The 12,166-nt window shown below is 42.0% G+C and overlaps 1 protein-coding gene across 1 annotated transcript in view; it reads left to right on the top strand.

Moving 5' to 3' along the window:
- Positions 1–11,084, top strand: part of crtac1b (cartilage acidic protein 1b) — a 34,148-nt gene extending 23,064 nt beyond the window's left edge. Inside the window, exons 9-15 of the mRNA XM_033612461.2 lie at positions 3,271–3,353; positions 3,611–3,711; positions 3,809–3,977; positions 5,614–5,759; positions 6,381–6,423; positions 6,528–6,671; positions 6,952–11,084. Of these exons, the coding sequence (XP_033468352.1) occupies positions 3,271–3,353; positions 3,611–3,711; positions 3,809–3,977; positions 5,614–5,759; positions 6,381–6,423; positions 6,528–6,671; positions 6,952–7,079 (814 nt within the window). The 3' untranslated portion in view covers positions 7,080–11,084. The remainder of the gene's footprint in view (positions 1–3,270; positions 3,354–3,610; positions 3,712–3,808; positions 3,978–5,613; positions 5,760–6,380; positions 6,424–6,527; positions 6,672–6,951) is intronic.
- Positions 11,085–12,166: the final 1,082 nt, after the last annotated feature.

Below are 12,166 nucleotides of genomic sequence, written 5' to 3'. Positions count from 1 at the left end.
AGAATTTAAAATTCCCAGCCAAGGATACTTATCTAGTCTGGCATCCCGCCTCCTCCTCCACACATGAATGAATCTTTCATTAAGACAGTTTTAGGTCTCTTTTTGGCTCACGGTTTGGCTTCCTCTCTAGATAATATTAATGAACTCAGCTCTCAAATGCAATATATGATACATATCAATTGTTGGGACTTAATAGTAGAATAAACCCATCCTGTCTGAATTAAAATCTGATCTGGCATATTTTTCTGAACAGGATGCAGACGTCATGATGAATGTTGCCATGAGCTGGTGGGTCAATTCATACTGAATATCAATAATCACTGTAAGCCCCAGAGGTTTCCTGGATCACAATATTCCTGCAGGCCAGGTCACTGGAGGAGAATTTGTCTTTCTGGACACAGGGATGTCCGACAGGGGTCACTGCTCCGCAGCCCCTGGCTCTGCCGTTGTCTAGTGTGAAGATGAATCAGCTAATTTAACTCTGCTCTCTGGCACTGGGAAAAAAAAGCCTAAACTATTGTGCTCAAGATAATTAATTCAATACAGCTAATCAATATTTAGCTGAGCTGAGGGGTTTAGCAGCCAGGATCAGCACATTAAGCGCTGTGAAATGAAATTATAACTTGAGGAAACTTGGATATCGAAATGCTTTGTCACTAAAGGTAAAGGCACTTAAGGTAATGTGTGTGATGTCTTTCTGAAGACAGTTAACTCAAGGGCACCTTTAAAAAAACAATAACTTTTGACCAAAACGCTTTATAGAAACTGAAATATTAGAGTTATAAAGTGATAATTAAATTAAATAATATGATGAGTAAATAATAAATAAATTAAAATCAATATGAAACAGGTTTGGGGGTTCTGAGCCTGAAAAGTCTGAGCATCAAACACCTCATGTTTTTATTGGGGGTGTGGGGACAGATGCACATGTTCTAAATATTAAGGGTTAAACGTCTCCTGCGTCCCCCCCTGAAATCCACATCTATGTATTCCCCCATCTATGTGTAGGTTATGTGAACTATCTATATTGTGCATAGAATAGAGAATAAAAAAAAAATACGACCTCATTGTTAATAATTTGTATAAAATATAAACGCCATGTCAAATAATAGTGGGTAAAAGTAGCAATACCACCCGGCAAAAATACTCCATACAAGTCTCCATTCAAAATAAAAAATTAAATATTACTTAAGCATTATCACTGATGCATAAAAAGCAACATTTTAATGTTGTAGCTTGTCAAGGGGAGCTAAATTTAACTACTTTAAGTACTGTTGGGTAGTTTACTTTATAACAATCATTTCTTGAAAACTTATAACATATTTTGTATGTACAATCTTAATCTGTACAGTCCCTGACAAAAGTCTTGTCGCTTATCCTAGTTGTAGGAACAACAAATAATAACCTGACTTGTAGTTGATCAATTGGGATCAGAAATGGCTTATATGAAAGGCAAAGGCCCTTAGATTATGCTTATTATACCAAAATAAAGTTGTGTATCATTCATTGAGTTTTATCATTTAATTAGGACAGAAAGGTCAGATCTTGCTTGGACAAAAGTCTTGTCGTGTCTTTAAATGATTCAACCAATCACAGATTAGAGCTCCACCTGTGACAAATACTGTAATTAACACATTCCCAGGTGTGTATAAAAAGAACCCCAGCAGACCAGACCTTTATGTGAAGTGCAACCTGACCGCTGATAACATGCCAAAGATTCAACCACAGACCAAAGTGCTGATCATCAAGAGCCTGAAGACCAAGTCTGCTGCTGAGGTGGCAGACATCTTCAGTGTATCCAAACGTCAAGTGGAGAGGATAAAAAAAAGATTTGAAGAAACTGGTGACGTTCATGACAAGCCCAGGTCAGGCAGACCCCGTAACACAACTGTTAGAGAGGACCGTTTGTTGCTTCGGCAGTCCAGGGCCAGCCCTTTTTCAACTGCAGCAGAGCTACATCAGAACTGGTCACCAGAAACCCCTGTATCTACCAGAACAGTTTGTCGAATTCTCTCACGCAATGGTCTCCATGGCCCAATTACTGCTCACAAACCAGCATTAAACAGAAGACAACAAAAGAATCGTGCTGCATTTGCCAAGGCCCACAGCTTGCAGAAAGGATGGACAGTGGAAAAGTGGCAGAAGGTTGATTTTTCTGATGAATCATCCATTGAACTGCATCCCAATTGCCGCAAATACTGCAGAAGACCTGTTGGAACCCGCATGGACCCAAGATTCACACAGAAAACAGTCAAGTTTGGTGGAGGAAAAATCATGGTTTGGGGATACATCCAGTATGGGGGTGTGCGAGAGACCTGCAGAGTGGATGGCAACATCAACAGCCTGAAGTATCAAGAGGTTCTCGCTGCCCATTACATTCCAAACCACAAGAGAGGGCAAATTCTTCAGCAGGATGGTGCTCCTTCTCATACTTCAGCCTCCACATCAAAGTTCCTGAAAGTGAAGAAGGTCAAGGTGCTCCAGGATTGGCCAGCCCAATCACCAGACATGAACATTATTGAGCATGTCTGGGGTAAGATGAAGGAGGAGGCTTGGAAGATGAAGCCAAAGAATCTTGATGAACTCTGGGAGTCCTGCAAGACTGCTTTCTTTGCCATTCCAGATGACTTCATCAAGAAGTTATTTGAGTCATTGCCGAGACGTATGGATGCAGTCCTCCAAGCTCATGGGAGTCATACACGATATTAATTCTTTTTCCCAAGGCACCATGACTTTATGTTCTGATGTTATTGGAGCATGTTTGTGTATTCAAAATAAAGTATCATTTCTACAGTACATTATTTTTGTATGTGACAAGACTTTTGTCCAAGCAAGATCTTACCTTTCTGTCCTAATTAAATGATAAAATTCAGTGAATGATGCACAACTTTATTTTGGTATAATAAGCATAATCTAGAGGCCTTTGCCTTTCATATAAGCCATTTCTGATTCCAACTGATCAACTACAAGTCAAGTTATTATTTGTTGTTCCTACAACTTGGATAAGCAACAAGACTTTTGTCAGGGACTGTAGACTAACTTGTGACTGTAGTTGCCAAATATATGTAGTGGCATCAAAGTACAATAGAGTATAAAGTAGCATAAAATCAAAATACTCAAGTAAAGTCCAAGTACCTCAAAGCTGTACTTAAGTACAAAGCTTGAGTAAATGAACTTACCTTCCAACACTGCTTATACAGTATATAGTGCCACTGGTATTAATATTTTACAGTGTTTTGGTGAGTAATTGCTGTGATGTTGATTTGATAGGGTGAGCAGGAGAGAGCACGGAGACCCTCAGATAGAAGAGCTGAATGTTGGCGAGGCATCAGAGCCTGAAGGGCGAGGAACTGGTGAGTGTGACGGACAGACAGCTCTAAGCACTGCAGGAACAAGCCTCATGTCTGCTGTTCCAACATCTTAACATTAGATGGCAGCAGAGCTCCACTGGGGTTTCCTCATGTGCTTTATTAAAAGAAAATAAGACCTGTTCCACATAATTAGTTCCATGACTGTGGGGACATTATGTTTCCCTGCATGAGGGTAATAAATGTTATGTAGGCTGTTTCCTGAACTGTTTAGTTGCATCATTGCTGTGATGGATCTCCAGGAGCTGTTGCCACGGACTTTGACGGTGATGGTCGCCTGGAACTGTTGATCTCTCATGGTGAGAGTGCAGCACAGCCGCTCTCTGTCTACAAAGTCAACCAGGTGAGTGTGAATGAGACATCTTAAAAACCAGTTTGACACTCATTATAGTGTAATCTTAACCTAGACCCTCCCTCTTCTTTCTCTGTCTGTGTCTTAGGGGGCCACAAACGCCTGGCTGCGAGTGATTCCCCGAACCAAGTTTGGTGCTTTCGCCAGAGGAGCTAAAGTGGTGTTGTACACTAAAAAGAGCGGCCCACACACTCGGATCATTGACGGTGGCTCAGGGTACCTGTGTGAAATGGAGCCTGTCGCCCACTTTGGCCTTGGTAAGTTTTTACTTCAACAAGGACACAAAACTGTTGAAGGGATTGAACCTGTAACCTCATAGTGTCATCTTTAGATTGCATGTTTTGTTTAACCCATAGCCTTGAAGTAAATTATGTTTTTTTTACAATAATATAAATCTGGGAATAGCAGCAATTCATCAACCTTGAGTCATTAGCCCTTTATATACAGAGATCATGCAATAGGGCCGCTAGGAAGTCTCTTCTTTACACCACCTTTACTTTTTCACACAGAACCAAACGATGGTGGCATCAGTTGCCCCAGGGTATGATTTTAGATATCATGCCAGCGTCCCAGAAGCAAAAGAGGTGTGATGGGCGCGACTAATGACACAACACCGTCGGTCTTAGTGTGAAATATAATGTATGCATCGGGCAGCATGTTTTAAACTAACAATGACATAATATGCCAATAACAACCATTTACTGTCTATTATATGGCAGCTGATCTCGTCCTCTGCTTGGAGGGGAAGGACCTCCTCAAACTCATTGATTGTTGAATTCACGGACATTTTTTGCTGCTGTTCTTCTTCTTTGATTTAGCAACAAACTTGCTACTAGCTGCTTTTTAAATCTCCCGGCAGTGCGTTGCACACATAACACGTGATCTAACATCACACTTGTCCCATCCATGGTCCTGTCCAGCCAGTGGTCCCTTTTACACAAAGGTCGATTTGGCGCTGTTTCTACTTCCGCTGCCAACTTAAAGGCGAGACAACTCTATACCCCCATTCCGTGATCGTACCTTATATAAAGCTGGTGAGGTGGAGTAACAGTGTCACATTCCTGTCTTGAACAGGCTGTGTAAGGGGGTCTACTGAAACCAGCATATGATTGGCATTTTGACTTGATAACAGACTTCTTGATTGATGATTGATGAATTGATTAACCCTTTCAGCACTGGGTGAGAGATAGACAAGAGAAATTGACAGAAAGAAAGCTCCATGTGGAAAGCATTGTTTTAATACCTTCAGCCTGATTGGACACCCATGGGAGACTGGAGGACAGGTGCAGCAGCTGGACTCGGGCCTAGTTTCTGAGGAACCAGCTCCTTGCCTCCCTCTGCCCTCGTAGCAGTGTCAGCTGGTGGTCGTCTAGGCCTGGGAGCGCTTCCGCTGCTTCATGGCTCTGCTCTGTATCAGGACTGTCGAAACACAGATCAACTCTGGAGGCCCTAAATTTTAATTCAACTACTCATAACACACCCAAAGAGCAAACTCTTTACACCACTGTGGCTTCAGGACAGACCTCTTGCAAAAAGCATCATGTGAGATACATGCCTCAGCACTAAATGAGGGGGTGTCTTACACAGAACAGGTGAAATATTCTTTGGCTCTCAAGCAGCACACCTGCTGAGCAGCTCACCATCTGGCAAGGTAACTCAAGATCTGTTTACATTAGAAATGCCACTTTAATTAAGAGCTGCAGAGGCCCTCTAGAGAGGGGCTTTCTCTTTGCCTGATTAAAACAGTTAATGGAGAGAGGAGAAGAGAGGAGCGTGCCGCCCTGTCAGTGAAAGAGAAAAGAAGGAGAAAGCTTCATGACCCCTCAAGAGTCACTAAAAGGACACATGAATGTCCCTCTGTGTGTGTTGTGTCTGTCCTGTGTGTCTGACCAGGTAAGGACGTCGCCACCAATGTTGAGGTGTACTGGCCAGACGGTCGTTCATCAGCTCGACCCCTGGAGCCTTCAGACGTCAACACAGTGCTGGAGATCCACTATCCAAGAGATGAGGAGGAAGTCACTCCCACTGTGGAAATAGAGGTACAGCAGTGAGTCATAGGAATCCTAAAGTCTCATCATCTCAAAGATCGTTAGGCTCTGTAGAGTTAGCTTAGCCGTTATGCGCAGAGCTGGGAAATGTCTCGTGCTTGCAGTGGTAAGTCAGACAGGTAGTTTAAGCTTTGCACTGAGATGACGGAGCTCAAAGGAACACAGAGTTAGTGACAGCTTGCTGTGCTGCCTGGTTTGTGCCAATTAAATTGAAAATGTCTTTGAAAACAGGAGCACCATATCAACTGACATGATGTGTGCTTTACCTGCTCTTATACATAATTGTGTGTTTAAGAAAATCTCTGAGTTATAGTCTAGTTTTCAGACCTTGATTATTTAAGTTTAGTCAAATTACAACACAGCAAACCTGAGATCAAGAAGAGCTCTAGCAGCTGCTCTGAATTGCGCTCATATGACCCTTTAGCTCTGTCAGCACTGTTGCCTTTGCTTTTGTTAGCAATGTTAGTGCTGTTAGCTGCCAGCTCAACCACTTCCATGTTTAGAGCCGTGTGCAGACAACCTCTGAATCCTACACACGATCTAAGTATCATATTGAGCTCCTTTGAAGGATTTGTTATTCATGTGTCTAATCACACTGACTGTGTCTTACAGTGCGGCCATGGGTTTGCTCTGAATGAGAATGGCCGCTGCACAGGTAAGTTGCACAGACATATCTGTTGACCATTCTATGCTTGTATCCTTTTTTAAAATCAAGACAAAAAGTGTGCTTCCTTCCCTCCTCGCCTCCCCCTCCCTTAGATAAAGATGAGTGTACCCAGTTTCCCACTGTGTGCCCCTCTGACCGCCCCGTCTGCACCAACACCTATGGCAGCTATAAGTGCCGCGCCAAGAGGAGATGCAACCAGGGCTTTGAGCCCAATGATGATGGGTCAGCCTGTGTGGGTGAGTGGTCCTGGCAGAGTCAGGGTAGACTTAGCTGGATTACCAAGCTCAGGAGAACAAAGGAAGCACTGCCAGAGAACGAGATGCCTTAAGCTGCCTTAATTACTCTGGTTTTGAGTCAAGGCTTAGAGGTGCTAACATTCCTGTGACCGTGTCCCCTCTCTGCACCCCGCTGTCTTGCATGACTAACTCCTCCATGTGAATGAGCTCTCTTTCAGCTATAAAGAGGCAGATGTTGGCTTACTTTTCCCTGCCCTCTGTTTCGCCTCTCTCTCTGCAGCCCAGGTGGCTTACTTTGGGGGGACGCGGTCTTCTGGGGAACGCAAGCGTTCCGGCCTTTCTTTCTGGATGCTCCCCGTCTCTGTGCTTCCACTTGTCTCTACCCATCTCCAGACTGGACAACTGTAGCCATCACTGTCCTCTCCCCTTCCTAACTCTCTCCACTGCTAAATGGGGATGTACAGAAACTCTTGGAGCAAACTTTTCGCTGAAAGCATCTACTCCTTCTTCTCCTATGTGGATCTCTGCTATCTTTTTCCATCAGTTATTTACAGCCTTGCCCTCTCCTCACCGCTGCTATGTGTCACCTCTTGGCTCCCGGCCCCCTCTGGACTATAAAGACACACACAGGGAGCATGCTCGCTGGGAGCTACGGGGTTCAGAACTAAGTGTGTCACACCCGCAGAGCCCTCACGTCATCACCTGGCACTTATCTTAGTGGGACCTGAACTGAGGCCAAGTCAATAAGTGGAGCTGCAGCGTATAAACCACTGCACATACAGTACAGCAGACAGATCTACTGGCTCCACAGACCACATTCATTAGAGACACGCTGAGACCCCATCTGTATCTCCACAATGCCATGATGTTAATCCTTACAATGTCACTGTCATTCTTATTATGGGCTTACTGGGATGCTGAGGAACACCAGGTCTCCAGCTTTAGGGCCTCTGTTTGTGTGTGTGTGTGTGTGTGTGTGTGTGCACATGTGTGTGTGTGTGTGTGAGTGTACTGTGTCCAAAGAGGCAGCAGTCGGGTAGCAGAACATATGCCAGACCATCTGTCTCCGATGGCAGGTTACATTTTGTTACCTATGAATAATACAGCAGCACAGTGAAGGATATAAACACACATGTATGTGTGAGTGAGCACAAGCATAGGCAGGAGCAAATTAAAAAAAATCTAAGTACAGTACTAGCTGGAGGGTGTACTTAAAACATACTTTACTAAGCAATTTTTAAAATCATTTGCCACATAACGCAGAACTGTAAATTTTAAAGCAGCGTCAGCTTACACTATTAAATGCTAACATTAACAAATTTAGTATTTATTGCTTATTTTCCAATTAAATTCAAATAAAGGGCAGGTAATAAGAACATAAAGACACAAGGAAGAGGATGTGGATTTTTATGGACCATAATTTTTCTTGAAATGAATTAACGTTCTAGAAAAACACCTCAGCAGTTCATTTAATGTAGCACTGGTGATGTTTTTACATGTTTAAGCACAGATGCTGGAAAGATGACTTGAATCTATAAGAAGTTATTTAACAATTTTTGGCTCTATTCCCCACCCTTTGACAGACACAGTTTTCACCCTAGGAGGGTGAAATTTGGCACATAGGTCAAGTGTGCGTGTGTTTGAACATGTGTGTTTGTTTTCATGAAAAAAAATGGCTTAAAGGGGATGTGGCAGTTAGGGTTTGCATGGGTCATTGTGGCTATTATGAATATTTGCTTGTAAAATCATTTGCCCCATAAAATGACTTTAAAGGATAAGGCTGGTGATTTTCTATATTTTTATTATTGTCAAAAACTCACATGAAAAAGTTAACGATTTAATTTAACAGCTGGGCAATGTAGTTCTTAGAGAAAAGAATGACTCAAACAGGAGTAAATTGTGTGTTTTTTAATTGTTTTTTTGTTGGAAAATATTTTGAGCTGCAGATTTGGTGTGCTGTTTAAAGCAGCAGGATGGTGTTGTGCATCACAATAAATTACAGCGCCCATATTCACTGTAATGAAGGAACATGTCAGTGCAACAGCATGGCTCACTGATGTGTTTTTAATGATGGTAAAAATGGAGGTCTGTGTCACCGAGAAATAAACTCTTGTTAGCAGAATCAATTTATTGTTGATTTTGGTCTTTTGAAGGGTTGTTTTTACAGCAGAGGTGGGACCAAGTCATTTTGCAAGTCTCAAGTCTGAGTACTTAAGTCCCAAGTCAAGACAAGCAAGTCTGGAGTCAAGTTCCAAGTCCTTAACTTTGAGTTTTGATTGGGTCCAAAGTCAACAAATTGTGACTCTAGTCCAAGTCCTGTGACTCAAGTCCACACTTCTGGTTGACAATAAGAAAAATATTCAATATCACCAGACTTATCCTTTAAAGTGTAAATATTAAATGCACATCAACTCAAAAATATTTATTTCCAATCATAATTTGACACCCTTTCCCATTTCAATGAAATAAATATCAAGGAGCAGAGACACAAAGACAAAAGAAGAAGGTGTGGCTATTTGACGAGCTGTGATTTTCTGAATTAAATTACAACAAATCTTTTTTGGTTTTACATATTGAAACCTTTGCCATACTGTAGTGCAGTAAAATGCATAAAACACATGGAACCCTTTGTTTTTTGATTCATCACTACAGACATCATTTTTGTCTCGTTGCCATGTTTCTTAAAACTTTTCAGGAAATTAATACATTTTTGGCAGAAAAGATGACCAAAAAGTGAAAACATTGTCAGAAGATGTTGACAGCCTGCTGACTGACAGATTTTTTTGCTTCCATATAATTCTGCTGGGGAGAGTCAGCTCTCGTCTCAGCAATCCCACTGCAGAAACTACACAACACCACACAAGCATCCTATCCAGAGTTAGATCGCGATCACCGTCATAGCAGAGCTTAGATTCATAAAGTGCTGGCGAGTGTAGTCCTCCAGAGTAGTGGCTGTGTGTGAGTGTGTGTGTGATTCATGGATTTCTCCCTATTCCCTCATTGAGGCAAGTGTTATATATTTTTGAAATATTTGGCCAAAAACCCGCGCACATTCCATTTAAGCAACAGCACCAAACTGGCCCCCTTGACATCAGTCCCTGAGCCTGCTAATGAGCTGGACCCAAACCACAGATGCCACCTGTAAATATCAAACATTTCAGCTGAGACTTAGAGACTTAACTTATTTCTCTCTGAGACATTTTTATTGAAAACTAAGAGGCATCGGAGCATGAAAAACTAATAAACAAACAGTGATGGATGTGTTAAAGCAATTAAAACTACTCGCCACGGATCTCTGCTGGGTCCACGTCGACGATGTTGTCATGCTCCCAGTGTGAGCCAAAGACTCTGCGGAGGAGAGAGAGACCGTTCAGAGAGATCGTGTCCAGTCAAGTCAAACATCCGAATGTTTGCTCAGAAGTGTTTGCTAACAAATGTGTCAAAGAAGTTCAACTGAGGTTGCTGAAAAGATTGTAAGGTCAGAATGGAAACTTTTTTTTTTTTTGGAGTTTGGATCATGCTCTGTGGTCAGACTTGAACTGATGTGTGAGCTCACAGTTTGCATGAATAAGATCCACAAGTGTTTATCAAAATTGCACGCTGGTGTTTTTGACCCTATTTCTCACATTCTCCTACTTAATCTTCACAATCCTTAAAAAATGTAGTCATTTATTGTCAGAGACATGGTTGTGTGAATCCAGTTTGTTTTTTTTCCTATACACGTGTTGAAATGGTGGCATTTCAGCTAATTCTGACGTTTGAAGATTGAAGATTGTTGGCTATTTGACAACTCTCATATGTACACGCAATATGCAATCAAACATAGAGTCTGCAGTATATACTGTATCTGCTCTGCCCATTCAATCTTGTAGGGGGGTCTCTGAAATCACAGGTCATTATACAACACTCAGTTCAAGATATGAAACTGGAAACTGGAGTTTATTCAAAACATGAGGCAATGCTGAAGAAAATAAATGAAAACACAATATTTGCAGTGATGGATTGCTTCACTCAACAACTTTGGACATAGCTGGAGGCAGAGCTGCATATCTTTGGGATACACTGGAAGTAAATGATTTCAGAAAGGTAGAGAAATGACACAATCATCAGTAACTACAATAACAGAGCAGACTGCACTAAGAGCAAGGTAAGCTTTTCACTCTGTGTAATGTACCTTAACAGCGTCACTGAATGATGTCCAACGACCTGCAGGATGGGTGCACTGTGTATATGTGTGTGTCTGGCACGGTCACTGCCACGGCATTGTTAGCGTCCCAGAGGCTCCAGTTGTGTTTCTTTCTGCTGAAATGAACTGCAAGTGGAGATGTCCCTGTTAAAAAATAAAACCTGGAACACAATGCTCAGTGTGTGTGTTTCAGGAGGAGTTTGGACCAGTGTGTGTGTGTGTGTGTGTGTGTGTGTGTGGGCATATGCTCCATGTGGAAAAATAATCCAAATGCCTTTTTTTTGCATGCTTCAGACCACTAATCACACAATGTCCCATAAACGGCAATTGCACAATGTACACACACCACAAAGCGTTCACAGAAAGTGACAGAAGATCAGATATATATAGCAGGAGGATATGTTAAGAAAATATTTGCACAGTACGGAAATGACCAGAAGAAAGGAGCGGAAGGAGACGAGAAGAAAAAGCTGCATGAATGTGGATGTATACACTGTAGCTGCCATTTCTTTTTGGTTTATTTTCTCTCTAGTTTTGTGAAAACGACATTGTCCCTGATGCAACAACTGAGCAGGCAGGAGTGGTGCAGTGTGTTTCCAGGCCAGTGCAGGCCTAATGCTAACAATGCACCGTGCTTCATTGCAGTCTGCGATCAAACTAATGCTTCATCATCTCTGCCTACAGTGCAATTGCCTCAGCACATCTCAAGTCATTTGATTTCAATTTATTTGACTAATATCACCGTGCCTGAACACTAAAACAAGTCAATGACATTACAGATTAAGCTACTTCAACAACCACTTGAGCATGAATGGCATCACACACAACAGCTGGCTGTTAAGTAGACTGTAGGTTATTGTAATTGCCGCTAATTCAATCCATTTTTTATTAACACGTCAACGATAATTGCACAAGTGATAATAACGCATTATTAAGTGCATTGTAATTCATTCCTATTCTTTACCTACAGGGTCACCGGAGGCTGGAACAAATCTCAGTATGCAATGGGCAGAAGGCATACAGTTTTTTATTGGCTATCATTTGTGTCCATCATGATAATGTCGTACTCACTGGAATACCTGCTGAAGGCTGGGAGCGTGGCCACATTGCTGCCCGAAGTCAAGTGGAGAAACATGAGTGGTCAGATGATCTGTAAACAAGCAAACGGTTTGGCCATTTTATCTCAACAATCCAAAATGTTGGTAACAGAAAAAAACTGTGTGCAAGCACAAATGTGGCAAGTGCAGCAGGTCAAAGAGAAACCAGGAAGTCAGCCTGTAATGAATATTTACAGACAGTTTGTGCCAAC

This window comes from Epinephelus lanceolatus, chromosome 17 (genome assembly GCF_041903045.1).
Source record: "Epinephelus lanceolatus isolate andai-2023 chromosome 17, ASM4190304v1, whole genome shotgun sequence".
NCBI lineage: Eukaryota > Metazoa > Chordata > Actinopteri > Perciformes > Serranidae > Epinephelus > Epinephelus lanceolatus.
Note: the sequence above shows the minus strand (reverse complement) of the source record. Positions and strands in the feature narration are given on the sequence as shown.